Source organism: Amblyomma maculatum, chromosome 11, assembly GCF_055883805.1.
Source record: "Amblyomma maculatum isolate TAMU_Amacu chromosome 11, ASM5588380v1, whole genome shotgun sequence".
Taxonomy (NCBI): Eukaryota; Metazoa; Arthropoda; class Arachnida; order Ixodida; family Ixodidae; genus Amblyomma; species Amblyomma maculatum.
This window is the reverse complement of record NC_139354.1, coordinates 42387666-42412185: the sequence shown is the minus strand read 5'-3', so window position 1 is coordinate 42412185 and position 24520 is coordinate 42387666. Positions and strand designations below refer to the sequence as shown.

The window sequence follows — 24520 nt, the reverse complement described above, 5'->3', positions numbered from 1 at the left end:
GAGTAGAAGGGAAACGAATTGTTGTATAGTATAATCCGTCCGGCCACTGCCTTCTTCCTACAGCACGTCGATTGTACACAGCAGCGTTTCACACCGTGGTTGTTGCAAGCTTTGCGGTTCGTTACCACACTACACCAGCTTTGCTTTCAAAAGCCTCGCAGGTTTCGAACGAACGGCTACCTTGAACGCGAGAACGCGTAAAAAGCCGACGAACAGCTTGAGACCGGCTCCCTCGCAGAGGCGTCACTGTGTATACCTCGCTCGATAGTTTTCCCTTCGCTGTAAGCAGCTGTACGATATGCGTGAAGAGTTCATTGGCAACCCCCAGCTTTTTCTTCCGCTTTCGTTCTCTCCTCCTCCTTCAGTGCAGAGCTGGAAGGGTTTTCACTTTTTCTTTTTTTTTTTTGTCGTAATTTACCTGCCTTTGTCTTCGACCGGTGGACGGGAGCAAAGAGAGCCAAGAAAAAAATTTAATCGTCGATCCACATCACGATTTTTCGTGACTCCGCCATGTCTCGCTCTCACCTTCATGAAGGCGTTGGCGGGACTGGGCACGGCTTTAAACTAAGGGAAGCGCTTTCACCTTTCCGGTCTTTGCTTCTTCATTTTTATTCGTTTTATTTTTGCCTTGAGCTTCTCCACGCCGCTCGTATTAAGGGCCACCTGTGAGTTGGTTCTCGCTCTGGCCGGGCTTGCCGAGTACTTGGAGATGAACACAGCGATGAGTGTGGTGAAAAAAAAAAAAAAAAAAAGAAAGAAGAAACGAAACCCTTGATAATTTGCAGTTGTCTCGCCAGCAGTTCTTTCGCATGCAAGTGATAACGAGCGTGCAGGTTGTGCAGTTCATTATCGCGTCGCGCCATATAGGCTCAGGTACATACTGTAAGTACAGCCGGTCGTTTTTGCCGCCGCTGAAACTCGCCGCATAGAGTGTTCTCTCGGTGATGACGTCGTGCAGACTCGTGTACCTTGGAGCCTTCTGTGCGTGACCCGGCGGATATGCACAAGTCCTGAAACGCGAGCTTATACTTGGATTAACGACGCGAACATGTAGATTGCGACGCGTGAAGTAGCGGTGAGCGCCCGAATGCTTTCCTCGTCTACCCGGCGTACGCCGAGCGCTGGCGAGAGAGCCGTGTTCGCGACCTTTTTTGAAATCGCCACATTTACATCGGCACTCGTTTAAGATTCAAGGACGCGCAGAAGGTGTGGTTGAGATGTGCGACTTTAGCTGTGTTTCTTTTTGCTCGTTCTTTCCAATTGCCGCCTTCCTCCCACGGCCATCGAGAGTTTGAATGGAGAACTCGTTTCTCTAAGCATATTACTGATTGTCGTATTAAAGATCGTGCGTGGAGTCTCATCACAGCCGTATTCGATAGCTTAGGAGCTGTTGGTATAGTTGCGTCGAAAAGGGATGGAGGGAGGGAGGGAGGGGCCGGATAAAAGTCCCTGTATGCGCCTAGAATATTACTGTGAATATGCGTAGAGCCTTTTTGACTTTGCCTTTGCCCCGTATCTAGAGGCCTACACGTCGTTATAGCATGTCGGTCACGTGCTCACAGTGCTTACCTATTTTTAAACCATCCGTAGTACTTAACGTTAGTTCAGTATAAGAAAAACCAACTGGGGCCGATGTAGCACTGAAGTAGGTAGCGCCGTAATGGAATGGAATGTAATAAAATGGACCGAAGTTTTTCCGTTCCATTCTGCCGTATTGAAACGGAGATGACCTTGCGTGAGCGGCGAAATTGTTTCGGACAACGCGTAAACGAAAATAATAATAATAAACTCGCGAAGCGCCGCGTTGAAATCAGAACCCAGTGGGAAACTCAGTTTTGACGGGTCCGCTTGGACGGGCACGGGAGCGCCATAATTCTCATCGTCATCATCAGCAACAGCAACAACAACAAACAAACAAACAACATGATGTGTGTGTGTGCGTGCGTGTATATAGGACTCGTGACAGCGGGCAAGGCCGATGCAGCTGCTGCGGGCCAAACATCCTCATTAACTCAAGCAATGAGTCGCTGGGAGAGTATGGTGGGCACGGCTTTCCTTTCACATTCTTCTTTTTTTCTTTGCGTAGCGCCGTCGCCTTGTTGTACGCATACGCTGTAAGCTCACAGGGGGCCCGCGGCGGCGTCAGCAGGCGTAGACAACGGGAGTGCCGTGTAGTAGTAGTTGCCGCGGACGCGAACTTGATTACGCCGTGAAGGTGGAGGGGGAGGGGTTCAGTCGCTTCTTTGTGTTTGGTTTTGAGTGTCTTGCCTTTGCCCTTTCCGGTATTTCTTTCGCTATCTACTTCACCCCTTCCATCACGTCAGTGGTGAAATGCCCGCAAAGAAGGTACTGGCTGCGGAGACGAACCTCTACAAGACGATATCTTTTAGTTGCAGGGGTGGCTGTCCCGAATGTGCTCAGCTGTAGAGAGGTTTGGCCGCTTTCTTTCAGACCCAAAAATTTCGAGTACAGTCATTTTATCTCAAAACCAATTATAACTTTTGTTTTCGCGCATTTACTTTCCGTGTGTGCTACATCGTGACTGAAACCTAAGCCTGGCACCTTGTTCACTGTGCTAATGCGCGAAAAATAAAAGTTACCTGGCGTTTATGTGGTACAGACTACAAGATTCGGTGTTGTACGTGGGACGAAAAATAAATTGAGAGAAGAAATGTATTTGAGGTCTCAAATAGCCAGCGGGTGATAGTTCCTGTGACCTGATTGTGGTACTTTATTGGCTCATATTCTTTTATAGGGGGCAGCAGAAAGTTAGGTGGGCGGATGAGGTTAAGAAGTTCGCAGGGGTCAAGTGGATGCAGCTAGCACAGCACCGGGTTAATTGGAGAAATATGGGAGATGTCTTCGCCCTGCAGTGGGTATAGTCAGGCTGATGATGATGATAATTCTTTTATTGGTATCTGACCTTGCTGTGTCATGACGTCTTGCAAATATCAGAGTAGTAATAACGCATTATAGTAGAGCCTCTTGGCGTATAAAATGAGAACTAGACAACGACAGATATTTTATTGGTCTATGGCCACATACTTTCCTGCGCTCATTTATTATATTTCAATTTTACAGACCCATCCGGCCATCTCGTGGCGGTGGAGAATTTTCAACGTTGTGAAGTGGTGAACGTAAAATTAAAGTTTGTTAACAATATGTCATAAAATCTCTACGCTCTTAAAGGCGAAAACAGCGGAGCATAACCAGGAACGTAATGAAACCAAGGAAAAAAAAAAAGAACAGCTAGAGAGCCGCATAGAACTACAACAAAATATTCTGTAATTCTTTTGGGACGTGACAACCCTCTGTAGTGTTTCTATAACTCTGCAGTAATTTTTTGCAACCTGTAGTAGTTTCCGTAGTTCATTTCTGGCGTACCTACACAAAATCCTGATATTACTACTGCAATATTCTTGTCTCATAACAGGTTCACTGTCATAATCCGCACAGAAATTCTGTTATAACAGCAGAAAAGTATATGCATTTTTTTTCGATTGGTAAATATCTTTGAAAGATAACAATACAAGCACAGACTACAGCCGCTCAACACGTCTCGTTAAGCAGAAATAGCATAACGGTTCTATTGTGATTTTATTGCACTTTCACTGTCTTCCTTTTTCGTCACCGACCCCAAGAACACACAACCCCCATCGTAGCTACTGGCATATTCCTATTGACAGAACTTACGATGAAAGTGAAATGGATATATGAAGAGTGATTTCCGTTAAACAGAGGCATATCGCTATTTCGAATTCGCTTAACTCGCACGCCCGCTTTACTCGGACCCACTAAAGTTCCCGTCGAGGGCAGAACCCTCCGGCGCCGAGGTTGAATAGAGAAATTCCGGATTCGTTCAAAGGGTCTTGACGTCACGCAAAAATGAAATCGATGCGAATATTAGATGAATTCTAGTTACCAAGTTTAAACATAACTGTTATGTAACTATGTCATGTAACAATGTAAAATAAATCAATTACGTTGAAAGGGACATTGGGGTCAGATGGGAATCTAGCCCGGAATCTCATGTTGCGAATCGGACACGATACCGCTAAGCCCCCGGGGCATGGTCGTTCAACTTGGATAATGGGAGGTCCCGTCCCTTGTGTTCCTTTTGATAAACAGGAAAAAAAAAAAATTAAAATGCGGAGACAAATCTTCGCTCGCGTAACGCACTTCGCTATCTCGCTTAATCAACAATCTCTTAATTTGTGCCCCAATTACCTCACACATGTTAATTAGCATGCAGTCTTGAGAAGACTACCCAACACAATTATGTAAACCACTGATTTAACCAAGTCGTATACGAATAGGCGTGAATGTGTCCCGGTCGATTCGATTCCGTTCTTAAAGAAGCTGCCCGAGTTGCCAGCTTCTGCATCGTCACGTGACGTCACAAAACCAGCCAACCAATCAGCGCCTGACATGTCACCTGGAAAGTACCACCAACAACCAGTGCCTTGCTCGTAGTCTTTCGCTCGTAACGCTGACGACACTGACAACGCTGCATTTCCTAGAGAACAAGACCCTTCAACGTCATCTCGTTAAGGGAACGTCTTTGTCTACCAAGTGATGCTCAAAGAGGACACCACGCTGCTGAAGGAAGCCACCAAGCTTGACTGTCGCGTCAGACTCCGAGGAATTCAAGTTCGAGCAATTCAAGATGGCGGTTCAGTTCGAGTGCTGACGATGACGTCATTGTCCAAAATGGGGATTGGAAGGGGAACCACGTGTATTTGACGTCGTGCGCCGAAATGGCTGCTTTGGATGGGAGCTCAACTGTCCTCCGAATTTTTTATTTAAACTGCAATATAACAACTTTTTCTGTTCCTCACTAGTTTGAACTAACGATACTCTACTCTGTCACATCAACCCTTGATCGTTTCTCTAACAGAACATGCCAACACTGGGGCAGCAATCGAAGGTTGTCGTGACGCTGGCCCGCTGCTACCGGGCATGTGTTGCTCCTGTTGCGTGCAATGAGCGGTCACGAAGAGCGCCTTCGCTGCATCAGTCCTTGCACCGGAGTCAACCGGCTGTTGGAGTTTCAAATGGCGGGTGGTGCATGTGTGTTTGCAGACGCGCGTTTGCACTAAGCCTAGAGACGGTTGTATGAATATGTATGCTCTTTCTGTTTCAACCACTCGCGCCTCCAGAGATTGCGCCTCCAGATGCTGCTTGGGAATCGGGTCGCGCTTCGAGCGTGGAAGCGCTTAAGGCGGAGGCATGCAGAGACGATGACATGGCGCGTTCCCATGATTTGCGCCCCATTGTTGTTTTCGCAGCTTTGGACGTTCGCTTTAGTCGGATGTAATTTAAGGCTGCAGTAACCGACACACAGAATTCTTCCGCGGCTGAAAGTAGTTCCCTGGTAAGACTTTCAGTTGCCTAAAAATCTTAAATATACAAATGCTACTGTCATATAAAATCAAAAACGTGAAAATTTTGATGGTTTGGTATTGGTTTGGTTGGTTTTGGTTTGTATGGTTTGTATAGATGGTTGGCTAGTTTGGTATTGTTAAATAATCAAGTCTCATTCCGTCTACTATTAAGAAAAGTAATAGAGTACTATAAAAAAAGTAGTCGTTAGCAACTGCAGTTTTTTTTAATGTTGTGTCTGACTGTATGCATTGTTTCATGGAAATTCTATCGCTACGCTTTGTGGCGGGGCAGCTTGAATCACTTCGTCGATGTGCGTAATCGAAGAAAAATCAAAGCTTCCCGATGTCAGTCAATAGGGTATAGGTTGCGGTAAGCCTTGTCAGTTTTTATATTCACAGAATTTGGCGGATTTTTTTTTTTTAGTGCTTATTTCAGTATGTAAGTTGCGTGTGTTCTTGCTGATTATTATTTTCGATGAATGAATTACTGACGGATTCCTGTAATTAATGTCGTAGTCCTGTGCTGTTGAAAGGGCACTGAACAAAAGGTGAAGGGGGGGAAGCCTCGGTTCGCAAGTTGAGCCAACGTTTCGACAAGTGGACTTGTCTTCGTCTGGGCGGTTGAATGTCACATATACTTTTTTTCGGTACAAACACTTTATTTACCAGTTATTGGCATGGAGATTACAGTACTTGGTGCTGTGCTTGCCGAAGGAATTGCTATCGCCATTAAACAAAATCGACAGAAGTGAGCAAGTTTACTTTTGAGAACTAAACTCTCATCTAATCGTTCGGTTCTCGCCCTGGGTTGAGTGATGGGACGGCTATTTATGAAGTCAATGGCAGCGATGGCACTGTCATTCAGTCGTCACGCTCGGGCCAGAACTTTTTCATTACGCTAATTCACAATTTCGTGCCTGTGTCATCCATCTGGTTAATAAACGGACAAAGTGCTGCAAATGCGATATAATAGTGTATAAACAGTGCTTAGCTATAGCGGTCTACGTGAAGGTGGTGGATGGTTCTCGGTCTGTAGAGGCGTGTGAGCTAGTGGAGCAGCACCTCAAAAGCATACAACTGCGGGGGTTATCCAAGAGTTACTCCGTCGCAGCATCCGGCTGATGTCACTGTACTTATTTATTATGCTCAATAATTTTATGCTTAGAGGGAAACGCCTACCCAAATGCTAGCTAGCGATGCCTTGCTTTCTTTACTAAAAAAATACTGACGTTTCTGTTAAAATCGGATTGCAAAAACTAAATTAGGCTTATTTTCACGTTTTCTTCTTTTTTGTTTTTGCTTTAAGATGATAAGTCCAACCACACAGGTATGAGGTAGGAGAATCTCACAACGCTTGACCAACGTTTTGATTCATTCATGCCACGAAAAGTCGTGTTATGGAAGCGCTGGTAAAGAGAACGAGGCTTTCGTTTCAGTTTGCACTAGCTGGAATGAATTGCAACTTCTCCATTATATGCCGTGTTTCCCTCTAGCTAAATAAATGCATGCCTACGTGGTTGTTCACTATAACGGGCGACACGGTTAATTATAAAAAATAAAAGTAAACGCTTATTTTAATGATTAATGAAATAATTATTTAGGATAGAGTCCCTGCCGCAACAGCCACTTTTCGATGGAGGCGAAAAGCAAGGCGTTCATGCGCTATATATATACGATTTCAGTGAACGTTAAGTTTACGGAACTGTACACTACGACGTCTCTCATAGCCTGAGTCGCTTTGGGGCGTTGGACTCCATAAACTAAACCAGCCAACCGAATTAATTAATTCATTCGTTCGTTCATTCATTCCCGTTCATTACAGGTTTGATTAATTCATTAATTAATTAAATATTAATTCATTCATTCGTTCGTTCATTAATTCATTCCCGTTCATTACATGTTTGATTCATTCGTTCCGTTCAGTATTGATTCTTGGCTCACACCGGCTATAGCATCCCCGACCGGCCCAGTTTCCTTGATAGTCTGTTAGTGCATGTTTCATGTCTGTTTACCTCAAGCATGGCCGCTATCTGCTGCCGCTTTTCCCGCTCCATTCGGTCGCCGCGCGGTGTCGCTGTCGTCGTCTGAAGGACAAACCTCCCTCCGCATCGTCAGCCCTCCGCCATTTTATTACTTGCGTTGTTCGTTCCCGCCCCGAATGCGTGCGTTCCGACGTGTCCCCAGCGCACACAATGGGAACGACGGATGTCACGAGGCTTGTGTATAGGTGTATAGGGTGGTCGTGGCTACGTGAGCCGTCGCTTGATTGCGATATCGGACGTCCCGGACTACCCGTACCGCGTTACACGGACACGTATATACGTCTATATACACGACTGTAGCACTGACGGCGCCAACGCTCTCACTACCTCCTCAGTCGCCGCGGCGACGAATGTGGCGCATTGTAACGCGTGTTGTGCTGCTCATATATGGGAGCACTTTCCCAGCTACACCGGTGGAATCGAGCGGCCGTGTCGATGGCTAATTGGCGCTCAGGTTGTGTACAGTTGTAGTGGTATTTGGCGCCGAGTTCTGCACGCTACGCCCGTTTTCTGCGGACGGACTGTTGGCTTGGGGTGGTGCCGGTTTATTAAAACAAAAAAGAAAAAAAAAAAGGTAAAAGAGTGTTGCCTGTCGCGGGAATTACTGTCTAATACCTTAAGCACCCGAGCTGCGGCCGGCGGAAATGAAAGGTGCTTGTGAAGGATAGCGCAATGTGTGATGTCGTTGTTTAGTTCGGGAAAACTTCAAAGTAAGCATAATCTGCCTCTATGTTGGAGGAAATAGAGTTCTCGCAGCGGATGAGCGGAGGGCATTTCATTGGCATGCCGCATGAATAAGGGCGGTGACGGTAGCACTTTGCATAACAAAGTCCTCCACTAATTTCATAGTAAATGGCTAGAACAGAGGTGACGAGAGAAATTTTTATGTAACATTTAATTGTCTCTGCCGTATGAATATATGGTCGCTATGTTGTAGACGGCTATTAGGAGCGTCTTTTTTGAAAGAAAAAGAAAAAAAAGAGTGGTGGCAAGTGTTACCATACTGTGTATGTTTTATTATTTACATTTCTCTGAACAACTAGTCAAACTTAAAAGAACTGTGTAATATTCCATCTCTTTTTTGAAATAAAAATTATGTTGACTTCCACACTTTGCTAGTTTTGAATCCGGAACTATACCATCTCGAGGGGATTGTGGTGCTGATGAACCAGTGATGATATATCCATACCATTTTTTTTCTACTAATGCCTACTGCAGATAAATGCATGATTGAATGCACATCAGCATCATTATCTTTAAACCTCAGGGTGCAGTGATAGCTACTGCGTCTGCGCCAGCAGATGTACAGAGGATCTTGCATTCTTGCAAAATATACTGAATAATCGACCAGAATCCAGTGTTATATTTGGCGCCTGTAAAGTGGGGATGGTGGTTTTTTGGTTTATGTCGTTTGATTGCGTGCTTTTACGGAAGAAAGATGGCGCTGGCGGTCTTGCGGTTCTATAATATTTCTATCCACATAGCCGCAGAGTACGCAGACTCTGGATTCGTTTCCACTTAAATAGTCAAATTAATCGTACAATACACAGCAGGGTATTTTCTCTAACAACAGGCGTTTATAGTATACCTGACCATTAATATTTAGTGGGAACAATTTTTTTTTTGCAAAACAAGGAATTTCTGCAGTATTGTGCTGTATTTTGCCGTAGCGACAGAACTACAAGATACGACAGAGAAACCTTACAGTATATCAGAAAAATACTGGGAGAATACAAAAACTGTAGCGTTACAGCGAGAAACCGCTAAACGTTTTGTCGTACGCAGGTTCGTTGTCTTCGATTCGCTCATACCATATTTCTGTGCATATTTCCAGTGTTAGCGGACCACCCGTTTATCCGGGAAGAGTATTCTAGGAGTTGTTCTTCGCGAGGTTCGAGCCAATATATTATAGAAGCCGACAGGACTATCATCCGTGTACGGGTATGTACGGCGTATTCGCGCGTGCGTGGGTTCCAAGTAGCGATCCCCCTTCATCCACGCCACTTGTATCACCACCGTGCTGCTCTTCTGCTTGCGTGCAGAAGTTCGCCCGGTTTGCTTCTTTTATTTACGTTCCTTTGGTCGCCTCTGTTTCGAGATCGTACCTGCCTTGTCGCCATGCGTCGTAAGTTTTGGCTCAGCGCCACAATAATGTTGTCGCGTTCGCCCTTGCTGCGGCCGGCATTGGTGCGTTTCGTTAGGAGCCGTGGATTGTGCGCACCTAAAGTGAGTACGGAAGAGCCTTCTGCAACCTACTCTGTGCTATCATAGTCGCACTGTTTTCTCACACTTGAATCAGAAGCTTCTTGTAACCCGCGTCTTCGGGTTTGCTACTGAAGATGATGGCGGGTGAAATGTTCCGTGCTATAATATCGGCCTTAATGCGCGTTGGACGGCCAGTAATAATACTATCGTTGTCTAACGCCTCGGTTGCCTATGTCGCCCCGGCCAATGGCAGCTGCTGCACGTAGGTATGAAGTCATTGTGCGGGCGCGTAATTGGTGGCTGATGTAGCCATGTGGCGCCATCTGTGGTCATTGCCGTTAACGGCGGGAATACGCGAAATTGCCGTCGCTGCAAGCTAGTGTGATTTGTACATGGATGCGAGCAAACACATGAATGTCATTTATGATCATTTTTTGAGCCTCTTTTTCATTGAGTTACGGGTCTAAACAAACACTCTGTGTAATTAAAAAGTTTTATTCCGAATGGTTGGATATGTTCCTGGTTGTTCTGATAATCTTTGGCGTTTTATATAGATGCTTCTTCGCAGGCTTTAACTTGAGTGCTGACGAATGCAACGCGCATTTGCAGTTTCGACGAGCGACATGCACACTGGTTGTTACCGCCGCCGCCGAGTTGCTTAGTTGTTTTGCAGACGCAAATCAGCCCAAAGGATTGTGGGGATGAACCTAGTGGTAGACCAAAAGCTGTGGATGGTTGCAGCGATAGCCCCTGTAATACCACCCTTTCAATCCGCGGTTTTTTCATAATTTTTCTTTACGTTAGGTTTTGGAGAAATGAAGCTGCATTATAGTTTTTGGCGGACGCCATGGAATCGTGGACACCCACAATTCATTAGGTCATCACACTTGAAGGTCATTTGAAGATCAAACTCGCGGCCACGCTGACCTTAGTTTTACCTATTATACTGAAGCTTTCGCTTCAATAAGGAATTCTGGGGTAATTAGTAAAACGCTTGTAAATATCTTATCAAAAACTGTATGACTAATACAGTGTGTCATCCGCTCATGCTTACGAGGAAGCATCATCATTTTGTCTCCAAGTTTATTCACAGGTTCGCACTGACAACGCTCAAGCAAAGTGAAAACGTAATGAATTTGACTCGCAAAATAGGTACTCTTCGCATCGGCCCGTCTGATACACATTTATGCGAAGTCTGACACCCCGTCCACATTCGTGCAGTCCTCTGCGTCAAATCGGTGGGGACCTTGACATAGATATTAGAATCGATGACGACGAAGAGCTAAAAAAAGAAATCTACCAAAGGGAGTGTCCGAGCACCGTTCCCATCCCGAAACATCACCGAGTCGATCGAAGAGTTCTTCTCCGTGCTTAACAGCGCCGGAATGACCCGAAAGCGGAGGAATTCTTTATCTTCACCGTCCTTGCTCCAGAAACACAACGTTCGGCTGGCGGCACACGGTGACGAGCGCACAAAAAAATAGAGCAGAAACCAGGAACAAACAATAGGAAGGCCTCACCGGGAGCGTATATACTCCCAAAGAGAGAGCGGATGACCCGGTTGGAATCGATGATATATGTGTAGGGGGCATGTACGGCGGTGGGCTTTGCTAACGTATACCCCAGATTTTTTCGCCTCGACTGCTGCCGCCGCAGACTCTTCTGTCGTTTTTAGCGCTGTCGCCGCGTCGACCCGCTACGAGATGGCGCCACTGTGTGTGTGACCGACCTCGATGTCCCCCGCACATCCCTCGTCCGTCGCTGAGAGCCGCCAATTCCCCCGTGTCTTTTGAGTACAGCGTCGACACGTGCGAGCCATGAATGGAAAACAACGCCGTGTTCTCCACTATGGATCGATTTGTGTCCCGACCTGCCGTTACGAAAAAGGCCGTTAAAGAACGGATCGTCGTTTGGCCATTCAACGGGGGCTCGTATTCTCGTGTTGAATGTCTTTTTTTCTTGTTGTCTTCCGTTGCTGTCCCTGTTCCCTGGTTCGAATAACGTCTTTCTTGCTGTCTTTTCGTACCTATAGCCATTGTAGAAACCCTGGATGTCATCGACTGCGTCGAAACGGTGCATTAGGCCCATGGTGGCAATGCGTGCTTTGTTCGCAAGCGGCAGTAATGGTGTCTTGTGTGATGCTCCTTGTATATAACTACTGTACAATCGGCGATGGACCAGGGTACGGATTACAGGAAATAATGCAACACCTCCTTCCTGTCTTCTTAAAACTTGATGATAAATGGTTTTGTAACTAGAACAGCTATGCAGGTCAGGAAACACGCCGCTAGTTAACTCCAGATAAGTCTCGAGCACTTATGAAATATTTTAGTGTAATACCTTTTAATAAAGTAACATCCTTTCAACGTAGCTTCCTCTTGCTCTGGACGCAGGGTCTCTAACTATATTAACCAAGCACCCAATACTATAAGGGGAGTGCCCCTTACTACACAAACGTTTTTACTAGCTCGAAGCTACTGTACTGATTTCTTGAAGCTGAGCCCCTACATGGGAGTTTTGCTGGTTTTGAGAACTGCTAAGATGCCGAGTCCATGGGTCCAATTTAATTACGGATCTGCAGGCGCGATCGAATATCACCGTGAAAACGTCGAAACTACCATGTAAAAAAAAAAAGGGCCGCGTGGCAGACATAGGCACTGGCGAACAACGGCAAAGAAGTGCCAAGAGCTTTGCCCGCGCCACATTCCGAGGCGTGCGCTTTCTTGAGGCCTAGATTTGTTCTCGTTTCTTAGTCACTCAGTGCTGGTGACGCGCCTTCAATTTGAAAAAAAAAAAGTTCTCCACAAGCGCTTCACATATTGCTGATCGATCGCTTCCTTTTTCAGATGCGTACAGCTTACTCACCTGAAACAAAACACCACTAAAGGCATCGCTTGTAGTTGCAGTACTTTCAACTCTGCGCGCAATGAGCTTGTATTGGAGTTTAAGGTCGCTCCCTAAGCACACAAATGGCATCTCGTAGGCTCGGAGCACTGGCCCAGAAAATGTTTATTTTGCCGCAGGTATTACCAGCGTGTAGTTGCTGGCCACAGTTCACTTCATACCTGTGCTTGTAAATACGTTTACTGCTACACTGCCTTGCACCGACACCTAAGCAGTTAAGGCATCCACGCCAGAGTTTTGTCAGAAATTGGAGTTAGAGGCATATTTCAATATATAGAAGTAGCACAAAAAAAGGGGAGAGGGGGGAGGGTAGAGGTGTTGATGTAGGGAAACAGTACTCATCTTTGGTGAGTGCTAAAAAGATTCTTTAAGAAATAAGGGCGGGGCCTTCAGAAAAACAAGGGACTCTGTACGCCACTTTAGGCGGCGTTTAGGGAAATCACGGATCCACGCTCTTTAACATGTGGAGGTCGAGTGGCTGCGAAGAAATATTTTTATTGCGTAAGCAATACTATACTCGAGGTTTCAGCCCATCGCGTAAACACGGCCGGTAGCCACGTTTGACCTTTAGAGCGACAGAAGATGGAGCCCTTCTTCAAGCGGTCGGGTAAACCCGGTCGGTAGCCACGCCCTAGCCGCAAATGGCAAGTGCTGCCAACTTGGGTCTCTTGTTTCACATGGGGCGGTTATGTCAGAATCAGCCTGCCAGGATCCTGGCATTTACGTTACCCACTAAGGTACATTCATATGGATTGGTTAAAGCGGGGCTTTATATGTGGGCTGCGAAAGAAGAAGCAGACGAAGAAGAAGAATAAGAAAAAGAAGTAGAAGAAGAAGCAGGAGCAGAAGAAGAAGAAGAAGAAGAAGAAGAAGAAGAAGAAGAAGAAGAAGAAGAAGAAGAAGAAGAAGAAGAAGAAGAAGAAGAAGAAGAAGAAGAAGAAGAAGAAGAAGAAGAACAGAAAGAGGAAGCTACGTCGGCTTTGCTTACGCAACCTACTGGGTTTAACTAAAGCTAAACCCCAGCTAATTTTTTTTTAGACCACACCCTGTCATTCCTCGGAATTTTCGCAGCCTTCTGAACGTATTCTAAATGCATGTGAGAGCTCATAAGCATATAAGAATATAAAGTTTTGTGAAGTGGGCCCTTAAAAAAAAAAAGACTAAAGAGACTAAAGACAAAAAAGTAGACTTAATAATCCTTTTTTATTACGTGGATGCTTTTCAAATGGAGGACGCCAGAATGGAAAGGCATATTAAGTTCGAAACGCAATGTGTGGCAGACTTCCACGGTCCCCGACGGGCTTTTTGTTCCTCCTAAGTAGAGGAAGTTTCACGAGAGAGCTCCACTTCCCGCATCTATACGATGCACCTCCCACGTCGACTTTGTACAGTATGTACTACGTGCGGCAACAGAGTATATCCCAAGAGCTTCATTCGAAATGGTCGTCGTAAATGGATTTTCATGCACCAGGAGTGCGAGAAGTCTCCGCCGAGGGCACAACTTACTCTGGGTCGAAGTCCCACAGGAATTCACCTTAAAAATAGAAAGAAGCGCGCACGCGCGGGAGAAAGTACTTTGTAGCCAGAGTGGAAGCGTGCGAGAAAATGTTCGAAACAATGGGTACACAGGAAAGAATACAAAGCACAATAAAAGGAGCGTATTTGGGAAGTCAAAGCCGCGTCTGTTCACGAATTCGCCAAGCGCGCTGAAAAACGTTTCTCTGTACGTCGATACGGAAGCGGGGTTAGACATGCGCAGTGTTAAAAAATATCAAAAATAAGGAAAAGAGGCTCACGTGGGAAAGAGGGAGTGTGTTGGAGCGTGGGCAGAAAGAATGAGACGTGCAGGCTCACGGCACGTATGTACGGCTTTTCCGCGTCGCTCTGAATAAAGTCTTTTCCCCACTCAACCTTCCTTTTCCGCTCTTCTACTCTGTCCTCGGTTCCACGGGATCGATTTTCAGGGAAAGGGAGGAAGCGACCAGGCTGTGTTCCTATCCGTGTAGAAGAGGGAAGTGGAAAAGGGACATTAGTAGGGCGGAAACCATGGTCGTTGCCCTTGGCGACCGCAGCGCCACTGCGGAATCGCTGCGGATACCCGCTGAACTGCGCGGCTAGAGGTGTAGTTCTACGTGGTTTATTTTGCTAAGAGCACTTCGTAGAGCTTCCGCATTGGTAATATATATATATTGTTACGGACGACAAGGAAGAGGAAGCGGGCAGTAGCGCGGGCAGGAGCGCTCGCGCTAGGCCGGCGAACATTCATTAAACGTCATCTACCATCGTCATCGGTCATGTTCTGTCTCCTGTCTTCATCGGCTTGCCGCTTCGTAACATTTGGTTGGAGGTGCGGCGTACGACATCCCCATCCTCGCCTTTGAGCATCGAGGCCATCTCCAAGCCGGGACCATCACCGAGGGCCCAGGGACATCGCCGAGCAGCTTCGCCCCAGCCCTTCAAGCCCAGACCTGAACAACTACCACCGCCCAGCCCCCAGCCCGGACCTGAAGACAAGGAGAACAGACCAATCAGAACCGAGATGAAGGACCCGAAAGACCCGAATGACCCGAAGGAACCGATGGACACGAACACGCAAACCCCGCCGAAGCTGCCCGACGTGACCTCGAGCCATCGGTCCCATGGACTCTGGTGACGGATGGTTGACAGCTCCAAGGGAGGCGGATCACCCACGCATCAGACATCGTACCGGCAAGCCGTTCTATTCTTCCTTCTTCCTCTTCTTCTTCAAGCATCCAGACGCGCCCATCATCACGCCATAAAATCATTAACATCGCTAAACTTCCTCGTCCACGATCGGGACGATCGCTCGGTGGCCCCGGGTCATGTTACGGACGACAAGGAAGAGGAAGCGGGCAGTAGCGCGGGCAGGAGCGCTCGCGCTAGGCCGGCGAACATTCATTAAACGTCATCTACCATCGTCATCGGTCATGTTCTGTCTCCTGTCTTCATCGGCTTGCCGCTTCGTAACAATATATATATATATACACACACGTATGAGGGGAATATTTTTTAATTGATAATGGAGCCACGGAAGATAACTATTGGGTATCGGAGCATTGATTGGCCGATCGTAAAGATTTCTCTTACACAATGACCCATTGTGCACATAGGCAATTTCTAGCTACGTAAACGACAGTTCTAGCAGCTATGCAAAATGCGATAAACGCGACACTTGTGACGGATGCGACTGTAATCTGAACTGTATAGTCTTAGGACAAAAGCGGGATGAGTTTCCAGCGAGGAAAATGTGAATGTAAATACTCGTTATGTTGCAAGTGAGCAAGGATGTACGGCCAAGAGCGGATACTCACTGAGGGATCTGAACTAGACTGGCTGTCCGAATCGAGCTATCGCAATCAATCAATCAATCAATCAATCAATCAATCAATCAATCAATCAATCAATCAATCAATCAATCAATCAATCAATCAATCAATCAATCAATCAATCAATCAATCAATAATGTTATATTTATTTGCTGCTCTCCACGAAAGTGTGACACATTTAATCGTGGCAGTGTTCCGTTTCAACTAAGACGTACACGTCACGCCACTGACCCCTGGCCAAAGTGCGCTGTACAGTTATAAGAAGCGCTTGAGATACCGCCAGTGAGAGCCCGTTATTTTTATATACAGTGACCTCAGTGGTTCTGAGAAGACAAGGGCTTTTTTTTTTCTTTTCTATCGCAGCTGTCGTTAACCCAACTAAAAGGCATTTGTCTGTATGCGCGTCACATCAAAAATATGACACGCGAAGAGCTATCGCGTGCTAAACGCCATCCATCTTTCGGTATAGTTCAATCATTCCTTTATAAGCTCGTCACAAGTGTCTTGGTTTTCTTATCCTAGCCATTATCGCCAGCCAAATTACGTCCAAGCACGGCAGCACAGTTCTGTATCAAAGAGGCCCTCTTTTGGAAGAAGTGTGTTCCAACAGTATAGAGTAGAATCACCACAAACAGCTCACGTGTGATGTCTTTATGGAGTTTATCCCCGCTGCGGTGGTGCAGCGGTAGAACACCCTACTGTTGAAACCAAGGATGCGGCATCTAATCCCGGCCGCGGCGGCCGCTTTTCGATGTAGGCGTTAAAAGCAACGCGCCCGTGTGCTGCGCGATGTCAGCGCATGTTAAAGAACTCCCAGGCGTCGAAATTTCCGGAGTCCTCCACTACGGCGTCTCTCATAGCCTGAGTCGATTTGGGACGTTAAATCCCACAGACTAACCAACCCTTTTCTAGGTCTGCTCTTGCTACACACATCCAGCGGTAAATAGGACCCTGAATACATGCCCCTATAGTTTACTTAAGTGAATACCATCTTTTATTTGTTTTTCCTTTTGCATCCAAGCGTCAATTCCGTTGCAACAGGACATACCAAGATGACCCTTTTTCGATACTTAGTTATTTCGGTAACCCAGACGCGTCTGGCCTACTAGTTGCGAGCACGAAACAAAATCGAAATAAAAGTTTTATTCACAATTGCTGAGCAAACAAAGTAAAAATATAAGTAAACAACCTAACCAACTCGTCCGCTCACAATTCGGACTCCGCCTTGCATACTTTTTTAGAGCTGTCCATTCCGGCGGCTCGACCGGGCATAGCTATAGCTGTGGGCGGCGTTTGGCGAAGATTGAAATGCCCATTCTCTTCATCTTTTTTGGCCTGGTCCTAGTTGCTCGGAACAGAGCCCTATTCTTTGTATACCGTAGTTTAGGGCAGGAGCTTTCTTCGTGGGAAACCTTCCGTTCCGCCCCTACGTGTCTCGTGTATCTGAGCAAATGTTCCTTCGGTCCGCAAACTTCAATTTGCCTTTGTTCTACGCCGAAGACAATCTTTGTTCCACGAAAGACGGCGTTGTCGTGTATTGTGGGCTTTCTGTGTGTCTCTCTCGGCCTGTGCCTGCGTCCCGGTCAGCGCCTTGTGTTCGCTATTTGTTCTGTATACTCTAAGCTTCCCGAACGGCATCCCGAAGGAACGGAGGAGTTGGGAAAAGACTTGCTTGTCAAACCTTATCAAAGGAAATCCTGCGACTTCAAAGCAACGCTGGTCTGAGAAAGACAGCGCTGGATCTTCGCTGTAATCTCATATACGCTTGGGGCTTTGGTAATCTCACGCGCTTTGGTAATCTCATTTTTGGAGCAGACAAAGAGACATGCTCCAAGCGCTTCTAAGGTCCGGTGTCTCATTATGCACGCTTACCCAACGGGCACAACCCACGTAAGGTAGAATGAAGACTCTCTTCAGTCCTGCTGACAGGGCAGAACTTGCTGCAACTGCCATGTTGTGTCAGAATGAAACTGACTTAGAATTTAAAGCGATGAAGAAATCAGTTTTGTAAGTAGTCCTGTTTGCAGGCCGCCCTCTTTGCAGTGAGAAATTCAATGGCATCTTTCGTAATGAACCTGTATTGACTACTTCCCGTGGCGATCACCTCCCTACAAAGCATGATAAGGGACTCGAATAGACGCCTTTTTTACAAACTTGTACAGCTTTTTTTTTTACAATTTGTGAGACACAAGCGTAAGGTACTTGGGAATTCTTCTATCCGTCCATGACTTCAATCTTAAAACACTATGCGAACCATTCTGCTTGAGAAATTTGCTCGGTGCGTCGGTTGCTCGGTTATAACGAATTCTCGAATTAGCGAAAAAAGAAATCATGCGAACAGACGACGGGCAAAAAGCTTTTACTCTCTCAGCTGCTACAGCCCGACCAGCCTTGTAATTTCGTTTTTATCATTCGCATGAAACGACGTCATGACACGGCGGCGCTTCATCAAGTGGCATCGCTTTGATGAAGTGTCATATGCCGAAGTTTGAATTCTCCACTCCACTTGTGGCTCATGTCATCGAGTAGTGTAGCCATTGGTCTCGTGTCCACGACGCCCTTCACATACCCCCATTTAACAGTTGACTTTGAAGCTCACGTTACGTCTGTGGACATCCCTTCAACTGAATTTTCTCTCTTCTTTTTCGCTTGTGCAGGCGCCGGCGTAGCAGCCTGTCGCGGCCCGTGGGCTCGTCGAGCAGCGGTGGGGGCACGGTCATGAAGGCGGTCGCCATGGAGACCGTCGATGACACCGTGACCACGGAAGACCAGCTGGTGCCGTTGCAGGTCTTTGTGCCAGACCTTGTCATACAGGTGAGAAGCACCACCATCCCTGCCTCTTCACTCAGCTTTCACCGCAGCGGTATAAAAAACCAATATTCCGCTAAAATAACTCGCAGGTCCGGACCGTCAGAGGGAAATAATTAGGAGAATAAGATGGGGCTGGAGCGCAGTTGGTAAGAACTCGCAGATTATGACAAGCAGCTTACATGTATTGCTCAAGAGGAAAATATACAACAGTCGCATCTTACCTGTACTATCCTATGGGGCTGAAACGTGGAGGCTAACGAAAAGGGTTCTATTAAAGTTGAGGCCAAGGCAGAGGGATATGGAACGAAAAATGGTAGGGGTTAAGAGATAGGAAGCGCGCAGTGTGAGCCAGAGAAATAACTCGAGTAATGATATTCTATTGGAAATAAAGAAATGTGTATGGGCACGAGATGCAGTGCGAAGAGAGGATAAGAGCTGGTCGCTAAGGGTAACAAAGTGGATTCCAAGGGAAGGAAAGCATAGCAGCTGTGGCGGGAGAAAGTCATGTGGGCGGATGGTTATGAAGTTCGCAGAGGTCAAGTGGATGTAGCTAGCACATGACCGCGTTGATTGGAGGAATGTAGGAGTGGCCTTCGTCTTGCAGTGGGTATAGTCCGGATGATGATGATGTTGATAATGAGCTCGCCAATAGTGTCTTACTTGGTGTGGATGTCCTTAGCATGCAAAGGCGTTGGTTGCGGACGTCTGGCAGCATTGTTTCGGCGAATCACATAATAATCTTTCTGTTGTGGGCATGCACTGTAGCGGTCGGTAACTACCTATACCAGTGCCTCAAGCCGCTAAACCCGTTTTTGCACAGATAAAAGAAATAAAACAACTAGTTTGCATTTTAAACCGCGCGGTGAATGGCGCGGGTACTCGTATTAGATATTTCCGCGTCTCCCTCTTCCAGTAGTAGAGCGGGCCTCATGTCTGAGTCTATATTGTACGCCTGTGAACCGTTCCCGCGGGCCGTCGGTAAAACCGCGTGAGGCCGCGCGACTCGGCGGTATGTTACACTGGCTGTATCTTGGCACGGCCGCTGCCATTTGCGTAGCATGCGTGCACGGCTTCGAGATGACGGGTGCCGCCGCCCGGGGAGTATATACAGAGAATTCCACGGCGCGTGAAATGTCTGTCACCTTGTATACGTCCATGCGTGATGGGTTCTAATCCGATTCGGTAAGAAGGCCGCAGGGAAGAAAAGCAGTACGTTACCGTTTCCAGGGGGAGAGGAGAAAGTACGCTACACGGCAGCGGCGGCGGCGTATACGGGCTACCGCGCGTGCGGGTCAGAAATGGGAGAGCGCCGCGGGGAGCCGCATTGTTGCGTGCAAAGAATGTGTTCCGTAGAGGGGGAGAAGGGAAGAGTCATTTTGTCGCATTATTGCCGGTCCTTTCTCCCTTCTTGTATTGTGCGTTTTTCCTTCCTGGAGGCAAGGCAGTGAAAGTGAGACTCCGGCACTTAGGGTCCTTTTTTTTTGACACCCAAAAAAGTAAACAAGAAAATAAAGAAAACAAGGAGTGAAATAGTATAACAAAAATCAAGAAAGATGAAAAGAAGGGACGCAGAACGTAAGAAGGAAGAAAAAAAAAGGCGAGTTATAAGGTGACAAAGGTATAGAAAGAAAGAACAACAATTGAATAAGGAACCAGAAAGAAAAAGAAAAGAACGGAGCAAAATATTTGACATAAAGGTCAGCGTTGACAGTGTGTGTTTTAAATGGGCGGAGCATTCATTTGTGAGTTGGGAAGCAATTTTTCCCAGGGCGGCTTTGAAAACTCGTTTCGCTTTCGTGCAGGGGTCGAGAAGTATGACGTCCAATAAAGAGCTGTGCAAGGTTTCGCAACGAGACAGTATCGTACATTGTCCCCTAATGGGTGGTTGTATAATAGGAGGTCGTTTATCTGACCCTTATTTACTCGGACGGGCACGTTTGTTTGCCCGGTTGTGCGTGTGGCGTGAACCTGCTACACAGCCACCGGTTACACCACGTTCGGTGTGTGGAAACTGCAGCCGCTGAAAAATGCCAAAGAAAAAAATAGGGGGCGCAGAATGTCGGCGGTAGAATGGAAAGCGGTCAGTAGTTCTTTTGAAGTGCTACTATGCGTAATCACAATTGAAAGCAAAGCGCACGCAATGTGCAGTGCGGTGGATACTGGTAGAACCTAAAGTTACGCAATATATCACGACTTTTATTGAAAACGCGTGACCGCACTTCCATAATGACCACCTGTATGTTACAGGAACAAATAGAATTGAATGGCGCTGAGGTTACACTGTAAACAAAATCGCACCCTTTTCCGTGTCGAATTCACACCCCCAGAAAGGGTGCATCAGTACCTTAATGCACCGCTTCTTCTAGGGTGTGAGTTATAGACGCGGAAATGCACCTTAAGGATGCGATTTTGCTTACAGTGTCATCGCGAGTATAATATTTTGCGCAAAACGACAGGACGACAGAAAGACAGGACGAACGTGTTCGTCCTGTCTTTCTGTCGTCCCGCTGTCTTTATGCCGTCCTGTCGTTTTGCGCAAAATATTATACTCGTGATGTCAGAACACCACTAGCCCAGCATTTAACTATGTTATTGTTCGTCCTGTCTTTCTGTCGTCCTGTCGTTTTGCGCTTAATATTATACTCGTGATGTCAGAACACCACTAGCCCAGCATTTAACTATGTTATTGTTCGTCCTGTCTTTCTGTCGTCCTGTCGTTTCGCGCTAAATATTATACTCGTGATGTCAGAACACTACTAGCCCAGCATTTAACTCTGTTATTGTTTACAGCGTACTCTTCCAGAGTACTATGCGAAAATATTTCTCTTCAGCGAAAGTGAGTTCCACGCAGTTAACACTGATTATCTAAATGTACGTAGCTGTAATGCATTAATGCCTGCTCTGCAACGTGAAGTCGACGCATATGACGTCTAAACTATATTTGCAAACGAGCGTCCATCAGTTGTCGAGCTTGGTAGCCCGCCCAGCTCACTACCAAAGGGGAAACGGTTCGAATCCAAGGTCGACCACTTGTCTTGCAGGGCAGATGTTTTTCTTCGTTAGGGACTCTTCAGATTGTTGCTGCAACGAAGTCACGATCCTATGAAGCAGGGAGAAATTGCGCAGTGGCGTCATCACTGTGCGGTCGCCATTGGCCGTTTGAATTGCCCGCTGCGGCTCTGAAGTTACAACTCACACGATCAGTCGGGGAATTTTTTTGCATGTAGCGGCGGGGTTTTGGTGCGATAACACTAGTGCTATGACGTTTAGAAAAGGACATCAAAGTGAACGTCAGAAATGGCTGTACGCGTGTACAGTATATATGCCACACACGTCGTCGCGAAACTTAATTCGAGTGTTTATTTCCTCGCAAACACCCCAGGAACACAAGTAATACCGGTTGGCGCTGCCGACGAAAATTTGCCGCATACTAGTGACGTGACGTGTAATATAATACTAGGTACTGCCTCACGTAGGGAGTTATTTTACTTACTGTTCTTGGCGTTAGTATTGTTATTCATCGCTTTACGTTTTCTTACAAGAAAAACAATCTTACGCTACATTTGCGCATGACGCGCGTCGAGGAGTCCTTTTGTTGCGAAAACCAAATCCGAATATCACTTCTTTCAAGTAGTTTCGGTTTTGCGTACTTCACTACAGTGCACACAAGTGTACTATGTTTCCTCAGAAGGTCTTATTCACCAACTTGAACCCTCAGTACATGCGCAAATTTATGAGATTGAAACAGGCCGGCAAAATTACTTAATATGTAATTTGTATAGAGTTCTTTGGTGAGAAGTCCACTCGCTTGTCTAAGCCCGTGCTACTCCTTACGCGCATTCTGTTTGCGCCATGACAGTGCTTCAATCCATGCGTACGTTAGCAATAAAAGCCTCGACTTAGAAGTCATGGTGAAACCTTACACGGGCAATCGAACATTTCACGATGCCCTTACAGTCATTGCTGCCGCTGGTCATTGCCTTTACACGCGTTTCGCGCATGCGCAGTTAGTGAACTGTTTTAACTGAACATCACATCATTACCGCTGTCGCTACATGCGCACCGAGAACTTACTGCGTATGCGTTTACTGCAATGGCGATATACGCATTCGCTCGCTAACTACGTGTGTACGCGAACACTTCCACAGCCAGCGTCGAACGCGAGTGCTATAGCGCCATACGGTATACGCTAAAACATTCTCGAAGAGGCCGCTGCGCTGTACTAGTATTTCTAATTTTTTTGTTCATTGTTTCAGCATATCTCACGATATGCTTCCTTAGAACCGTGAGCGCGACATTTATCGATTCGTTTATTACTTCCTTATCGATTTCCGGCGGTTCGTTCGCGCTCTCACCCACCCGTTCTTCCCACCACAATGGAGCGCCGGCGGCGATGGCTCCTGTCAAGCGCACGACCCCGCGACGACGCGCTCCTAGTTGCATGCAGCGCTTCAGAAACGTAGGGGCGCGGTGACAATGCATGCGCGCCTACCTTACTGCACGGAAAAAGTTTCATTCTTTTCTTTTTTGCTGCTCTGGCATCGTTGTTATGCGAGGGACTTCGTTGCTGAGGGCCGAATAAGTTGACAGTCGCTCTTCTTTTGCGATGAGGTGTATACGCCTCTGTTTGTAGGTACGCAAAGGATGTCAGTGCTTACTTCGCCTCGAATCTGCGAAATTCGGGCCACTCCGTGGGCTTCGTAGTGCTGCACGGAACTGAGTGACGTAGCGCGCGAAATCCGATGTTTCGAGGCGGCAGCGGGCTGTCATAATGGTACGTTCTGTTATTTGTATTATTGCTTCTCTAGCGTTATACTGGAGTAGCGAATACAGATGACACACGTACAGAGAGAGAGAGAGAGAGAGAGAAATCAGTGGAAAGCGTAGCAAATTGACGTATGAAAATCTAGTGTAGAGAGGGTATGAAAAGAAGGGCGGGAGTGGAGGGGGGGGGGGGGGGGGTGTTACTGCAGGCTTCCGTGTTAAGAGCTGTCAGATGTGACATGCACATCTAGATTCGGTTGCAGTCACATTTTTTTTTTCGCACCTTCACTTCGTTCTTTATTTTCGACTTGTTATTTAAACGGTGCTGAGCGTTCTTCGTATACCTGTAAATCTGCGCTAAGGACTTGACATCGTTCCTCGAGGCTAGTTGTCCTCTATTCGGCGCGCGCACTCTCTCTCTCTCTCGTGTGTGTGTGTGTGTGTGTGTGTGTGTGCGTGCGTGCGTGTGCGTGCGCATTCGGCAGCGATTTCATTGAAGAAGGTGCAAAAGGCATTCATCATAAGCATTCCGCTTCTCTTTGCGGTGGCAGGACATCACCCAAATCAATGTATGTCTACGTAGCCTCACATAATGAAGGGGATCCAGTGTTGTCCCTACTTCAGGCAGCTAACCGTAAGAAAAGACGATTTTCTTTTGTGTTTAAAAAAAAAAATGTTGGTCGAACAGCTCTCAATTCACCTCCTCCGGATCGAAAAAGGAAAGAAGGCGATTTGTTTTTAAACTTTCGAGGCTTATTTCAAGGGCGGTGTGTAATACTGTAATGAGGCTGTTGCATCAGATTTCGGTGCCTATTGAAGAATCGTACCTGGTCAAAATTCATCCGATGCCTCCCACTCTGCTGCTTTCTTTGTAGCCCGCGTAGCTTTTATGTGACCCGATAAAGCCTGCTTAGAAGAAGTATTTAAAGAGTTGGATTGGGAACGATTAGGGATAAGGGTAGATGGAGAATACCGAAGTAATCTGTGATTTGCTGATGACATTGTCTTGCTAAGTAACTCAGGGGATGAACTGCAAATAATGATTGATGACCTGGACAGGAAA

At 46.6% G+C, this 24520-nt stretch overlaps 1 protein-coding gene across 3 annotated transcripts in view; it reads left to right on the top strand.

Moving 5' to 3' along the window:
- Positions 1 to 24520, top strand: part of Prosap (SH3 and multiple ankyrin repeat domains prosap) — a 179984-nt gene that overhangs the window by 114796 nt on the left and 40668 nt on the right. For all 3 annotated transcript variants that reach the window (XM_084583538.1, XM_084583537.1, XM_084583536.1), the window contains one exon: positions 18540 to 18696. In XM_084583538.1, the coding sequence (XP_084439664.1) occupies positions 18540 to 18696 (157 nt within the window). The remainder of the gene's footprint in view (positions 1 to 18539; positions 18697 to 24520) is intronic.